This window comes from Tauraco erythrolophus, chromosome 5 (genome assembly GCF_009769465.1).
Source record: "Tauraco erythrolophus isolate bTauEry1 chromosome 5, bTauEry1.pri, whole genome shotgun sequence".
In the NCBI taxonomy this organism is placed as follows: Eukaryota; Metazoa; Chordata; class Aves; order Musophagiformes; family Musophagidae; genus Tauraco; species Tauraco erythrolophus.
Genome location: NC_141469.1, coordinates 16,269,507 through 16,285,972, shown reverse-complemented (window position 1 = coordinate 16,285,972; position 16,466 = coordinate 16,269,507). Strand labels below are relative to the sequence as shown.

The 16,466-nt window shown below is 37.6% G+C and overlaps 1 protein-coding gene across 1 annotated transcript in view; it reads left to right on the top strand.

Annotated features, from left to right (window-relative positions):
• Positions 1–3,781: 3,781 nt before the first annotated feature.
• TTC29 (tetratricopeptide repeat domain 29) overlaps positions 3,782–16,466 on the top strand; it is an 87,634-nt gene continuing 74,949 nt past the window's right edge. The window contains exons 1-2 of the mRNA XM_086611996.1: positions 3,782–3,873; positions 7,558–7,641. Of these exons, the coding sequence (XP_086468122.1) occupies positions 3,782–3,873; positions 7,558–7,641 (176 nt within the window). The remainder of the gene's footprint in view (positions 3,874–7,557; positions 7,642–16,466) is intronic.

Here is a 16,466-nt window from a genome sequence, read left to right as displayed (position 1 = left end):
GGCTCTCATCAACAGAAAGTGACATAATTTTCCACAAACCAAAAGCCTTCATGTTATGTCACTCACTTAGAGATTGAGTCTAGTCTTTTCTACTTGCTCTTTTCCATTGCTCTAAAGTCCTGAAGGACGACGGAGAAGATCAGAGGTCCCGAAAAAGTAAGCCTGCTCACTGCAAGTGTTCATCTATGATCCAAGAGACTGCCCACAAACTTTCCTTTAAGTATCGACATGATGTTGTCACTGATTCTTTGCTTGCTAACCTCAGACACTTAGCTCTGAGAGGTGCTCCCGTTTGAGATAAGCTCATTTGGAGCTCACCTGAGCTCCAAGAAAGCAAACGAGCGCTTTCTGTCAGCTGGAGTACCCGTTAAGGCTCAGCACCTCGAGCTGTGCTGATTTCTCCGCATTTTCCATGCTCTAACCCGGACTCTGCGGCTTAGCCGCCCGCGGGCCCCTGCCGGGAGCGAACCGCTCCCTCGTTCCTCACACGCCGCCGAGCGACCGCCTCACAGCAGCCCCGCGGCGCGTGGCGGCCGCGAGGGGGCGGCGGGGCCCGCAGCGCGGGCCGGGGGCAGGCGGCGGGGCGGGAAGGAAGCGGGCCCGCCGCGCCGCCCGCCCCCGTCGCCATGGCGAGCCCCTGGGCGTCCCGCGGAGCGGCCCTGCTCGGCTCGGCTCGGCTCGGCTCGGCTCGGCTCGGCTCGGCTGCAGGCGGCGGCACGGGGGCCGAGCCGCCGCGGGGAACGGGGCCGCGAACGCCGCGATCGCTGGCGGCCGCCTTCTGCCGCCCGCCCCGCGCGGGGCTCGCCCGCCGTCTGGCCTCGGGCGGCGGGGGAGGGAGCAGCGGAGCTGTTAGGCGCCGGGTGCGGCGGGCGCGCTGGTGAAGAGCTCGTCCTGCCGCCGTGCCATGAGTAAAGGTCCGTTCCTATGGAAAGTTCAACTAATATTTTATATATATGTATATTTATGTCTTTTTAAGAGGCTGAGACAGTGCCGGAGTGAAGGGTAGAGGGTATGTAGGGTATGGGGGTGGTTTACAGGTGAAGGGGACAAAATAAAGCATACCTGGCTGGTGCTCCGGGAAGGCCAACCCTGTCTTCCCGCAGCCGGGGCTGGACAGCCACAAGGCCGGAGGAGGTTCAGAATATGGGTCAAGTGCTGGTTGGGGCCGTGACCTCAGCCAGGTTACTGGGAACAAATTACATCTATCATGCTGGCTATAGATTTTAAAATTTTTTTTTTTTTTTATCAGCACTTTCGGTGTAATAAAGTGATGCGGCTGTGAGTCTGTCCTGTCATGCTCTGGCATCCTTTTATTTTCTGAGGTGGCAGGTAGCAGGAAATACATCCACAAAGGCAGCTGGATGCAGCTGTGACTCTTCCTGGGCTATTTACCTTTCTGGGAAACCCTCGGCCTCCGCTCAGGTGTGTGCATGCCTCGGGAAATGTCAGGAAGAGCTATGTGGCAGCAAACAGGTTTCATGAAATGTGCCGGGAAAGGCCATTGCAATGAGTTGGCGTTTTGCCTTCATCTTCGATGCACGTTGGAGCAATTCCAGCCTGTGGGGAGGTTCCCTTGGTTATGGGATTAAATGTAGCGCTTCATTAGAAACCAGCTGCACTGCCTTGTCTGTCGCTGAATTCTGCGGGTGTTTGTTTAAGTAAATGAGATGTGGCTTGGGCCTTATAATACAGGAGTGAGATGTAAAGGGGTCAGCAGTCCTTCAAGGATCAGCAAATAAATTTATGTGAATGTAATAGCACACATTTCAGAAGAACGTGTTGCTGATACATTCTGTCATATGTCTCTCTGGTTGTAATTTACCTGTAAGGATTACAGGTACCTTGAAAATACGGGGAAAACCACCTTCTATTTCATGGTGAAAGCAACCTCCCACCTCTAAAATAAAAATTAAATTGACATTATTATGAAGCACATTTTCTTGTTTTCATTGCCAAGCTTTTGAGTTTGAACTAGAAGTCAAGGCAATAGTTTTAATCCTTGTGAGGCAGTAATAGATGCAGAAAAATGTCTGCATATGGGCCCCATGTTAGCGTGAGACCTTATCCCATACTTGATTTCTGTGAGGTGGGAACCTGGAGCATGTGGGCCAGCAAGGAGATGTTGTGCAACCTGGAGCCAGAGACCTGTGGCATGCCACAAAGTACACCTACTCATCGATAGCTTTTCATGGTTGCAGCAGCTCTACCAGGGCTTTCAGGGCCTCCATTCAGCTGTTTACCCCTGCCTTTTCTGCCCCATTGCTGCAGAAGGTCAGCTCTCCTGCCTTGCCAAATTTGACAGATGCCATTAAGACATGGTCTGTTTGCTTTTTCTCACCTAATGCTTCAAAATGAAGAGGCTTGTAGAAGCTTTGCGTCTTCTCTGGGCTTCGATATTGCTGTTCCAAACTTTAATTACTATTTCTCACTGAATAGCATCTTCCTAAAAAGAGATTTTCTTTCCTATATTGCTTCTGGATACAAACCTGTCATTCTCTGTAAGAGGTATAATCTTTTATAGTGATGAATTACCCATATGTTTTTATTCTATTGATTTATTTTTTTTTCCATGACGTACTTGTGTAAAATGTTGCTGCCTCTGATTCTTCTCTGATTAATTTATTTATAAATAATATTTTTTTTCTTTCTGTAACAAATCTTATCGTTAGTGCTAAGCCCTAAAAGAATGACTTAGGGGAAACATCATATCCTGTCATCTTTTCAGTCTATAATTGTCTTTGTTATTACATTCTAAGTAACACAATTTTAAAAATTACTTCACTGTAACTGTAGCAAAACATTGCATCAATGAAATGGCTTTTGATCCCAGAAGGGCTGATACATAAAATATCTGCTAGTCTGATGCTGATCATTCAGTATCAAGTTGATTCATATCTAACATTTATTTCCCATAAAATAAATTTCCTTTCACCAAACGTAGCAAATAGTTAAATTCTTCCCCCCCTCCTATTATATTCTGTTTTCTCATCCCTATTAAAAGTTTGTGCCTTGAGGCCTACCAGCAGGGCATGCAATACCTACATTAAACCAAATTTAAAAGTAAGGGTGCTCCTGCTGCTAACGTCCTCAGATCACAGACATGCAAAATGAAGGAACTGGCAGCTGAAAGTTTAATGGTAGGAAGTGTAGACTGAATACTTGGGGAAAAAACATAGTAGCTCTATATGACAAAAAAGTCCTATTAGCATTTATGTACTTCAAAATGACGAGCTAGACGATTCTACATAACTGTGGGGCTTTCAGCTTTTGTTTTAAGTCAAACCCTGAGTTGTAACTATAACACTACTTACATTTTTTATTCAAAGGATTGTTACTATTATGATTATGTATTATTTTGAACCTTAATACAGTGCCTGTCATTGCATTGCACGCTAAATGTTGAATCTTTTGTCCACCTTATGTATTAACTTAAAATATTATTAACACCTGGACTTAGGTAGCTTGAGAAAGCACAGGAAATCGCATGCAATTAAGATTCCTGAATCAGTTGCCCCTGTGCAAATCAAAAGCACTCCAACAAAAGACAGAAAACAGTTGAAAGTAAGACCATGACCATTCCTATGCGTTATGTCCTACTGAAGTAATGCTGAGGCCTGAAGAGATTTGTGTGGAACTGGAGTCCAGTTTTACAGTAGTGCACTGGAAATAAAAGAGAGTTGCCTGGGAAGCAGCACAAGAAGGATAAGAAACTGCATCACTGTGAAGACATTGAAGACATTGTTTCAAGTAACATTGGTTTTGTTTGTTTGTTTTAGTTAAAATGAATGTGTTGCCTCAAGCAATCCTGCAAAGCCCACAGGAGCATCCTAGGTTCATAGAGCAGACTGTTTGCCCCTCATTAGACTTTGCAAGGTATGTACCTCTTTTCTTTCAGAGTGTCCTTTTTACTGTGAATAGCTTCCATCAGCTTTGCTGAGGTGACAGTTATGTTTGCTTTTTTGCAATATTTAAAACTGCAAAAATCAGAGGAAAAGCAAAGTCTCTTTTAGGAGAGTTTCATAATTAAAAGGGGAAAAAAAAAAGAAACAGGAAATGTGTTCCGTTTAAGGTAGATATTTCATCCCAATTTTTCAAAACCCCTTCAAGAGCCACAAGAAGTTAATTCCAATTAGCAGACATTGTCTTGCATTGATACGAATGTAGGTCATTGAAAAGGTACTTACTTGGATGAAAAACAAAGTTGTGTTTTTTTTTTTCCTTCAGACACAAAATCGTTTTGTGTGTCCGAAAATGTAATGCGTAAAACTGGCTTGAAAAGCATTATCCTGTACTTAATAACTGAGGAAATTAACAACAGTGCCATAATACTTTCAAGCCATCTTCTTCCTGCACATGCCTACATGGCTTTCCATTCCATTGCACTCATTTCTCCTTAGTTGCTTGTATCCATACATTTTGTCTCCCTCAGTGAGTACTGGTCTCTCAGTTACTACTCTGCCCCACTGTGCTCTTCTTCCTGGAATTGCCTCCATTTCAGAAAGAATTTGGCTATTTTCTTCTTCCTCTTCTTCCTTTTTTCTTTTTTTTTTTTTTCTTTTTTTGCCCCAATCCTGGCATTCCTTTTAGCCCTTTGGCTGAAAGGTCTGGGACATCTCAGAGTTCAGCAGCTACATGTCCATGTCTAAAAGCAGTAAGGATCCAGAAACCTGGTATCCTTGGGCCCAGTCTTTCTGAGGGGCTTATGCTGATAGGTATTCACTCACTCACGTTCAAGATCATTCTGCAGCAGTCCTATAGAAGTTGTGCCTATCTGCAGAAAAGACATGTGTGATTCCGTGTAGACCTGTAGATGCCTAGTGACGAGAGCAAGACAAGCTCTGCCATTTCTTCAATAGGAAATTTTGAGAAAACTGGGGTCTGAGCTAACAGAATAGGCAGTGGGGATAGCAAGTTATGTGAGAATTGGTTTGCTCCTTTACACACCTTATTTCTGTTGTTTGATTAAAAAGCCAGGTGTATTTGTCATGAAGTTTATATCTGGGAAAAAATCAGTAGCTATTTTTTTGCTGTGTGGACTGGTAACAGAAATAGTTGCAGGAACGCATGGTATAAAATGCTAACTCTGGGATAGATGTCCATTGGATTAAAATATATTTGTCTTTAATAAGTGAGTGATTTAAAATTAAATAGGAGCCAATTTACAGGTGAAGTAGACTTTTGTTTTATAAACTATTTGTGAAATATAGTGAGTCATCATGGAAACACTGGAAAAATAAGGCAAAAACAGTTTGGAAAAAGCAAGTGACAACCATCAACATCCCTTACCCGGTGCCATCCTCACCTCATTTCTCCGTTAAGAAACAATGCCCATTCCAAGTCTCAGACTCAGTTATTCACATTAATTACTTTTATTGGTTTTAATTCTCATTGCATATAAAAAGCCATTTAAAATAATGATTTTTTTGAGTTGGTGTTATTTTCTGCTATGTATTTTTTCTTATGTATCATCTGCCTGTCTTTTCTGTGTTATTGCTACATTAAAATCCTTGATAATAACAGCCAGGATGAGGTAAGTATTTATTATTTTCAGTGACTTAAATTCTCTGTGATGGATGACTGTGTGTGTAGTTGCATCAGTCCAATACAGGGTGTTGCAGAACTTAGGTACACAGTAATTTGTTTGCAAGGTTTTGCTTTTGTGTTTTTTTTTCCCTTGGCTGTAGGTGACTGTGAGTTAGAGGGTGTTACCAAACAGAACTCAGAAATTTATACCTTGACTATAGGGCAGGTGACATTTTAAATTGTGTATGATTCTAGAGGCTTTTCCCCTGATTTTTTTTAGTTAAAATATCTTTGAGAAGATAATGAAAAGGGATCAGGCTTTCTTTTGTTCCAGTTTAAGATGATTTTTGACTGCAGTGTAAATTATATTGCAGCAAGCTGATAGTGATGCCTAGGAATTTGCTTGTTGTACTTGACTGTTTCAGTTTGGGGGTTTGGACTCTCCCCAGTCCCCCCCACCTCCCCTTCCCCATAACTACTTTGCTCTCTATGGGCTACTGATGTGCAGATTAGAGTCTTAAAGTACAAAGGTCAGTCAGAGTTTTTTGTGTTGTCTACTGAATACTTCATATTTAATTACCCCGATATACTATTTTTCAATTTTTCTATTATGTCATGTAGACCTAGTGTATCTTGAAATATGTTTTACATCAGTTTAAAATATATAGTAATTACTTTATCTTCATTGTCCTAATGAAATTATGTGTCTTCCTAAATTGTTACTATTTTGGTGTGAAATTTTTGATATGGGTTAAATTTGTGTATTGATTATAGCTGAATTTTTATGGCAATATCCATAACGTGTACATTTCACATGGTCAGCAGCAACTCATATGGATTGTGTTATGTACCATTTGAAAGCGTAAGCCTCTGTTGGTGCAGCTCAGTAGTAGTAAATTCTGGAACAAATTTAAATGCCCTATTTGTGCCAGAAGTTTTCACTATTACATTGTTTTAAATACAGACATGTCAAAATATCTCTACGTTGCTTAGCTGTTTTGTTATCATTTAAATGAACTTCATGAAGTGTCTGTGGTATTCTCAGAGCAATAAGGAGCATGACGCTTATATTAGCTAGCATTTTGAAAAGAATTTACTCTCATCCCTGTAATGAAAGACAGCAGGGTAATACAGACAGAGAAAGAGGGAAGTAATAGATTTATGTGGAACACTGATGTTGAATTTCTTTTATCTTTGTGTGATTAACCAGACAATCTTTATGCTCTATTAAAGAAGAATAAAAATAAATTTGCATTACTTTTATAAAGATAACATTCTCTGCAGTTGGGATATCAGAATCTATTTAAATACACTTTATGGTCAGTAAGTGCATATTATCCTTTAAAATTCAAGGCATCTCTTGTGTATCAGAGTGGAGATGCAAAGAGATGATGGCTCAAGTGAAAGGTGAAATGACGTACCATTCAAATTTTAAAATTAGATCCATGCATCCCGAAATTTGCTGTTTATTTTAAGGCCCTTTGGATTACCCCCTTAGTGGACCACCTTTTGCAATATGCTGCTCAAACTGTGGAAAACAGAGAGCACTATTAAAAGTCTACATTGCACTAAAGGAAACATTTTGAGTTGGGTTTGGGAATTTTTCTGTTGATTTTCTTTTTTTTTAATTTTGAAAAAATTAAATAGAAAATAGATTGGACCTCTCTGGGCCATGCTGATAATGCAAAAATGTAATGGTTCTGGTTTAGAAAACAGTTTAGATATGGATCTCTTAATCAATTGTTATTGATTTAGCTAATACACAATTTCTTCTAGTTTAGACAGAAACATCAGATAACCAGGTCCTTGAAAGCTAATACCACCTCTGTTTTCTTCCGGAAATAAAGATATGAAATAACTACAGACCAAAAAATTAAAAAGATATTTGTATGTGTTTACAAAATGTCTGATATATTACTTTGTCAATATTTCAGTATTTAGCTCTACTTGGCAATTCTAATATATTATACATGCTGCAGAAGTCTGTGTTAGCACCTCACAGTGTTTCTTTTAATTTTTTTCATTTAAATTTAGGATTCATTTGATCAAAGACAAAGATGGCATAGATGATTATTTGGCGAAGAATATCAAAGGGTTGTCAAAACAAGAAGCTGCTGCGTAAGTTGGCTTTTTTGAGGCATTTTAACATCCATAAGTTTATTGTTTCCTTTGTTTCTAGTCATCATAATCATTTAAATTTAAAGTTCCCTAGGCCCTACCCTTTTTAGTGGAACTTGGCATTTAAAAATTGAAGTGGATATTAAATAATGATGGTTCATTTCTCCTGATCTTAAATATATCAAAGCATTTAATTCCTTGGTTTTACTAATTTGTGTATTTACCAAAGTATTATATCACATTTCTAACATTATTATTAGGATTGTGTCAGTAATCGTATTTGAAATTGTGCTTCGTGTGGGTTTTCTTTGTTTGTTTTCTGTTTGCTTGGTTTTTTTCCGAGCCTCTGTGAAATATCTCCTCTGGGGTGGAAGCTTAGTATACCGACATACACGTTCTTGTAATTTTGAATTATTATTTAGCCAAGCCCAAGTGCTGACTTCTGCAGTGAAGCATTTACTACACCATTAGTTATTTAAAAACCTGATGAATGAAAGGAATCTAGATAACTTTTGATTTCTTACAGCTGAGATATTTACATTTAGAAGTTACAAGAGACTACTACTGACTTATTCTTCTGGAGTCTTTTAACAGATCCGGGGTTCAGCACCATCAAAATTAATGAAAGAATTCGAACAAATCCGAATTGCTGGTTGCTTAAGTAAGATTATTTATTTATTTCAATATTTAAATGACAAAAAGAGGGATATACAAGGGCTCTAGGCGGCTTAACAATGAATATTTCAAGATCACCCTTGCAGCATAAAAACATTCTATCAATCAGACAGGAATTCAACCAGCTCGTCTCTTGCAAAATATGCTTCTTTTCTCCTTCCTAGCCTAAGAATGTACCTGCAGACCTTCCCTAGAAACTTTTAAATGAAATCTGGAAAATTACTAAATTTGAGTTGAGGGGTAATAACTTCAGCAGTGTCCTAAAGCCTTATCACGTAATACTCAGAGACACACTTTCCTTTCCTGTGACATATGTCTGATTCGCCTTTATTTTTTACAATGGCAACATGATAAAGCTAGTAAGTGTTCCAACTGTCAGTACAAAAATTGTAATCTATCTGGTCTGATGATCTAGGAGAGCAATCTGTTTAAAGCAAACTCACACTCCACTTCTTTTATTTGAATTAAGGTTAGGTTCAGAGATGATGGACTAAAGATTAGCTCAATGATGGGACTGGGCAGGACTTTCTCAATATGTCATCCTAGGGTTTGGAAGTTTGATTTGTTCCCTTGTTTCTGCAGGAAAGTCTCTTTTATCATGGTCACAGTCTGTAGGAGAGTGACAGGAAAGTGAGTTAGGGGAGGCAGTGGGAAGTGCCATGTTACTGCTCTGTGAGTACACCTGGTTGATGTGGGACAGTTACCTTTGATCACACTGTCATACTAATTGTGCTAGGTGTCAGGGCTGGTTTAAATATTCCCTGCTTAAAGAGAAGGAAATCAAGATTGGTCTGTGACTCGGTCAGGTTCTGCATGAGCTGGACCAACATAAGGAACAGATCCTTCCCGAGCAAATGCTGTGTTGACAGAGGTCCTGTCCCCTGAATTAAGGGTAGCGTAGTTGCTCTGTGAGGGAGGAAGAAGTGTCTGACCTCGGGGAGCAAGCACAGAAATAAGCACATTCACTTACTATCACCCTCGTTCCGTACCAGCTACACACTGCTGCTGTCGTCGTTAAGCTACAACAATTGTCGCAGGCTGACTTGCCTTCCCAGTGAGCTGTTTCAGTCTTCAGCCCCAGTGGATTTCTGCAGTACTCAACGCCATGCTGGGGACAGAAGTGTTCCCTCTGTGACTACATGAGATGTCACTGCTGTTTTACGAAGGTCTGGGTGCTTGAAAGTGCATTTTGCAGCTCTGATTTGATCAGGTCAGCCTTTTACTGCTCTTAAAAAAAAAAAAAACACACCACAAACAAAATAAAAAAACACAACCCAAAAAGCCCTCCTATACAATTTTTCATTTTATATCCAAACTTTGAGTCAGGAGGTTGTGGAAAAGGAAATGAGCAAGGAAATCCACAATGAAGTGAGAATTTTATCATTTGTTCTGTGATACTTACACAAAGTGGGGTGTTTCTTTACTGTTTTGTAATATGCTGTTTTTCAAAGTTATCAAAGGCTCTTAGAAGATGAAACTGAAATATCATATATATTCTGTTTTATTTCTATGGAGATTTTTAAAGCAGGTCTTTTAAAAGATTACATTCATGTTCTGTGTATTTAATTATTAATTTTATCTTTTGATAATAGTTCAGCAGTTACGAAATTTCTATAGTATGTAATTTACTAATGATGTTCCATAAACCTGATACAATCATTTGAGAGCAAATAAATGGTAACAAACTAGCAGCTACACAGTTATATTAGTACTATGCTAATCTAGAAATAAAAAACTAAATGCATCAACTGTAATTTTAAACCAATTTACAAAATAAGGCAATGCCATAAATGTAAATGATCTTACTGAAATGAAAGTTATGCTTTGTATGTCTCAGCAGACAACAGATGTTTTTATTAAAAAAAGTATGTGAGAAGTGGCTTATAATATGCTGTGTGATTTTTAAAATATTGTTTCCATTCCAGAAGTAGGTTATTGCACTTCTTTATAAAAGGACAGGATATCGTTTTTTTGCCACCTAAATATCTGTAGTTTTTTTTAATATGGAGGTTAATTTAATAAGTCAGTCTTTATTTTGTCAAGACAAATTCTTCTAGCCACACTCCTGCTTAATATTAAATATCCTTTTTTTTTTTTTTGGTGCATTTTAGGCAGATAACAAATTTATTACCTCCTAAATAAAGGAATGTATGAGTAGTATCACATTTATGGAAACAAGCAACATTCTTTAAAACTGTTCCCTAAAATTGTATCCTTCATAATATTCTTTAAAATTAAGATAAGCTAGTTTCTTCATAGTTAAAGGAAAAAAGGTTGCAGTTATCCTTCTGTTATATGGTATTGTACTCGGTTCCAAACTTCAGCAAATGAAAAGAATTCTGTTAAGTGTGCTGATGTTATAATCTCGTTTTTCTGTGGAAAAATGTGGAGATTTTTTCTTTTTTTTTTTTCTTTGTAATAATTTTTTGTCCCAGGGTGATATGATAGAAGAGGAAGGAAAAACAGTGCTTAAGATAGATAGTACTTTAATTATATTAAAACAGGATATTGCTTTGGGTTTTTTCATTGATTTTATTTTGTTTCCTTCTCTAAGACTTTAACTTGAAATAATAAGTGAATGTGGTGTAAGAAGGTGGAAATGGAAAAAAAGTAAAGGTTTCCATCAATGTAGAATGTGAGTGCTTTCTTGCCACAGAATTAGGCTTTTATAATCTTATGAGGAGACTGGCTGACTCCACTGGCCTTCAGTCTGCTTTCCCTGATACTTTCTCTTCTTGGTCTTGACTCATCAAATCATTAATGGCTCAGAATCGGGCTGCAGTAAAAATTAAAAATTGTCCTTATGTCTAATCTGAGAGTCGAAAAGTTCATGATGAACTGTGAAATAAGGCATAAGATTTATACCAGGGTCGAATCTTCAAATGAGTTTGGAGCATAAAATGGACCAGAATTTGATATTGTCATTCCTGTTTCCTGAGCTTTTTGTCAAGGCCAGAAAGATCAAGTAACGGTTCTCTCCTCTTCATACAAATGAAAATTGTCTGAAGAAAACCATATCATCAAGAAAAGTGTTAAAGACTAGAAAGAGAGACTTTGAAAACTTTCTGATGAGAGGAACAGCTTTGTTTAGTAGTAACAACAAAAAAAATTACATTAGCAATTTTACTAGATGTATTTCTGTGAATCAGATGATGGAATTCCAGTGTCCTCACTCAAGACTCATTGGTAGACAGATGACATCTCAATTATTATACAGTGATGGTTCAGACCGACATAGATATGCAGACAATTTGTATTTGTGTTTTCTGTCTTGTAAGTGGTGGATCAGTGTGTTATGGAAAGCTTGCCTTCATACATTTGTGTCAGTAAAGGCGTGCTCTGATAGGAGTTTTTCAGGCAGGGGACAAGATTATCTTATACGCAGACAATCAGGTGTTTTTGAGATACAGTGGGTTGTTCTGCTTAGAATTCGCCAGAAGGCCGATCTACTTAGGATTATCTGGAACACAAAAAGGCAAAGGTTTTCATTGTCAGGTGGGCCGTGACACCCAGAGCAATTGTCAGCTATCTCAGCTAAAACTGGGAAGATCAATCATTAAACTGCTTTGCATTGTGTACTGCAAACTGGAATACAGTATTTTTGCTCTAGGAGTGATGACTGGTGAATGTAGTCGCAAACTTTTGCTTCCATAAACCTTTCTCATTCCCTGCAAAAAGAGCAAAGGGGTTTTCACCTAAGTTTAACTAATCCAGAAGACTGGGTTAATCACCCCACACAAACAATGGAAATAATTAGGAATAAGTAATTTGATTAGTTGAGCCCGATCTTTTAGGATTCAGACAACTGCTTTAGAATAAGGTGAATTATACTTTTGAAGCATTTGTTTCTCTTCTTTGCTTATATGGATAGCTTAGGGTGACCAGTTCAGATGTAGACATGTACGTTTACCACTGAATCCCACCCTGGAGAACTATTGAATTTTGAAAGCTGTGAAAAGTATCAGGTAGAAGTCTTAGAGAGTTACATTCTCTAATTCTTGAGGCAGCATTTCTACAAGAAGCTGGCGAGTCCTGAACAAGAGTGACCTGGCATCCATTTTAAATCTTCTGTTAGTGCCATCTGATAGAAGAACGTTTTTCCATTCTTCAGTAAGAGAATTAAAAGGGTCAAATTATTTACTACCCTCCCTGCCAATTTTATGCTGTTTTCAGTGACAGTATCAGCTAGGAAGACGTCAGAAAATTAATGAGGCATTAAGTGTTACTGCTCAAAATTGGTTTGTGGAAGGAAATAAAAGATTTCTTTCCTACATCCTTACTTCTTCTATCAGTTGGTTTCTGAATATTCAACCCCATCTGTCCTCCGAGACTAAAGAGGAAAAAACTTTCTCACCTGGTTAGAGGCCAGAAGGACCTGGAGAGTCCACTGAGGGAGAAGAATGGGGTTTGTGGGCTGATGGAGAGGAGAAGACATAGCTTGAAAGGTGTTTTATTCTTTATTTTCATCATAGCCATGGCAGACTAGTAAGCCCTACTAGTAGACTGGGCTGCTTCTAATCTTGTCACCTGTTTGTAAGTTATTTAAATCATGAGAGTTTTGATCCTCAGTTTTAGATTTGCTTTTCTATTTGCCCTTGTTCTAGTCTTTTGCATTGATGAACCAGTTCTTTAAGAAAGCTGAACACAAATAGCTGATTGGAGTTTTGATTAATCCAGACCTTTTAGTAGCTGTCACCTCTACCAAATAAATTAGTAAGGTGACTTCATAGGTGACCTGGGAAATCTTTTACTCAACAAATAGATTGGGACCTTTTTTCATTGACAGCTTATCATATTGCCATGTTCTCTTTTTCACAACCTGAAATCTTTACTGGGGCTTCCCAGTTTGAACATGTATAATTTAGTCTTGGGAATTTTGCCTTCTGAGGTGGATTTGACCATTTCTGTGTTACAGAGTGAGGCTGTCAAGGGACAAAGGAGGGGCACTGCCAAGAATAAGAGTTAGGAAAACACCTTGTTGATGTGGGGTTATGACAAGGAAGGAGGAGGGGCAGCTGCTATTACTAGAAAGCTTCCAAAAGATGATTTCAGACACAGACAGGTAACGCGTAGGTGCAGATTCTGCTTTTCCCTTGTATTTCAGTCCTTGATTGCACAGTGCTGTGTTCTACTGATGTACTGATTTGATCTGCTTCTGTTTCTTCTGTGTATAACGCTGTGAGGACAGAGGGAGAGAGGAGAGCTCAAGGCAGCTAAAGAAGAACATAGCAGCCAAAGGAGAAAACAATAAACTGTTCTTTCCCTTTCATGTTCAGGTCCTAGCAAGATTTTACTGTTCTTGCTGATGTGAATCTTTGGATATGACCTGTGAGCACTCCCTTTGTTCACATTACTCTGGTTGAGAACTGTTGAAATGTTGTGTCAACTCATTTACATTTTATGAGGATATTTCTTTACTTTTAAATACTAAAAAATATAGGAAAAGATATATCAGAACCAAAGAAATGTATCTTTTCACAGTAAAAGAAATTTTAAATTAAGGCACTCTATCCCAAACTCCCTGCTGATTGTGGAAAGGGAGATGGCACAAGTCACTTACTTATTGAGCTAGACGATAAATTTTAAATTTGTTTCACAATATTATTTAAATATGTATTTTTTTCTGTCTGAATAATTCCTAACAATCTTGCTTGCCGTGACCAGGATTCAATGTTTATTAAACAACTTTCAAAAAGAGATTTTAGCACTTAGAGACACACATTCTCTTTGGTCAAATGAATGATCTCAGCGAATTTTGGGCCTGACAAACGTATTATTTAGTGTAATTAGGCAGTGATCTAAAGAACAGAACTGTGTGGGAAGTGAAAGATTTTCCTTTCCTAAAGAAACTTCTCTATGCGTTTGTGTAATGTGAAAGGTTTCTCTTGAAAAGGTTAAAAAAAGTTCTAATCAACTTCTGTACATTATGTAGAACTTCATTTTCTAAACTCTGCAAAAGAAAGTTTCATATTTAATGGGAAATCATGAATTATTCCATTTATTATCTACTTCCTCCTTTCAAAGACATGATCTGGATAAAAGGCGGGGTGAATAATTTCAAAAAATACAATACATTTTTAATGGGAAGGTGCAAGCTACAGATTCTCATGACTATTAGCAAGTATAGAGGAAACAGAATTTTACTTGCAAAAACTCATCAAACTCTTGCAAAGATAAAATGCATGACATACTTTAATAAAGAAGAACACAGTGAGCTGAAGTTTTTCTTTTTTTATGTAACTTGTTGTTTTTACTAAGTTTGGTCTTATGGTTTTCTAGTGCTTTCATTTCTCAATAGTTCAACAATATTTAATACTGAAGATAATGTACAAGCAATACACAACTGAATTCTATTTTTGAAACACTCTGTAAAGGTGAAGCATCTCTAACATACAAAAAAGAGTCTGAAATAAAGAAAGTCAGTTTAATTTGCCTTGTTACGATCATGACTTGCTAGTATTTCTCACAGTGAATCCTTCTGAATTGTGTAAAATCCTCTCTTTTCTTTTCCTCTTAATCTCTGTGTGGTCTGTTTGTCCTTAGACTACTGAGTAAGTTCTGTCGGGGACTTGAATGAGATATCATAAACAAAAGCAAAAATACTGTGGGAATTGTTCATAGCAATGGTATAATAAATGCATAGCCTTGCAGAGGGTTTTATGGTAATTCATAGCATCAGCTTGAGAAGATACCAAAAGTAAATAATTATGATTACCTTTTTCTAAAGATAATTTTGCACACTGTGGAAGAAACTTGCAGAGAAATTTAATGACTTCTGTGATGTCATGCAAGTCAAATCGAAAGAGTTCCAAACTCAGATGATTCTAGCTCTCAGTCCATTAGGTCAGCTCTGAAATAAAAGAGGAAAGTTGAGAAATACTTCATTTTGATAAATAATAGTCCATAAAATATGGCTGGAATTACTTTTGTTAATGAACATAATTAATTTAGAAAGGAAAGCAGAAAGATTAATGAAGATAATGTGAGTTTTTTTCTGATTATGCTTGAAATAATCACAGGTGTGTGTGTTCTTGTATGAAGAACATTTTTATAAGGGTAGCACTTTTATCTTTATTTTTAGTGCTTTCTTTGCAGTTATGTTTAGGGACAGAATGTTCCAAAAGTTCGTTTCTAAATTTATATTTCCATTTTCTGTGTTAATGAGGATTCTTAATTATTACAGTACTTCCATTCATTTTAAAATACTTTTTCTGTGTCATCCTTTGATGTTGATAATTGATTAATTTTTCATTTTGTGTAGTATTAAAGTGGCAGTGCAGCTTTGAACAAAAGGAAGTGAGTTCAGTATACGTGTTCTTTGCGGGATCCCACTGACAGGTTGTGCATCCACCTTTGATTGCATGATTTAGGTTAAAGTGTGGTTTGACAACAGTCGGAGACTGTGAGGCAGTAGATGAAAAATACTGCATTACTTATGCTGAAAGTTGTTGTACCTGTATATATATGGTATAAAGTACCTATATATTTATTTTCTGATATGCTTTGTTTTCATCTTTCTATTAATAGTTCTGAATACATAGCTCCATGAACCTTTTCTTCTTTAAAAAAAATCTGATATGTCACAAAAGTCAATTTCAAGTAGATGTTCTTCCTCTCGTGATATGTACAAATTGTCATGCAATATTTTTTATTTACTATTTAGAGTAAGGAATTATTTTTATAACATTTGGGGGTTTGATGGATATTATGCCTTTTGTATTAGGACATTAGCTATTTCAGCTTTATCTTTTGGAATTAAAAAACATGGACCCCACACCAATATGATTTAATTCTCAGCCTTAGTAATCAAAATTTCTGATGTGTAAGCTAACCATCTATTACTACTTAAGGGCATTTACTATACTTTCATATCTTTCTTGAATGAGATTACTGTAGTCTACAATTTAACATATTACCATCCAGTAAATATTTAATTAAAAGAAAAATATTTAAACGGACAGTCTTTAAACTAGGATTAAAGAGGGCTGTGCTAAATAGCTTTGTATCAGTAGCAGTATGCGGTGAAAATGTGCTGAATACCTTCATCAGCTGAGGGCTTGACTCACAAAAGTACTTACATATATAAATTTTCACACTGAACGTGGATACTCAGACGCCTCGGATATGTTTTCAAATTAGCTCTGTGCCTG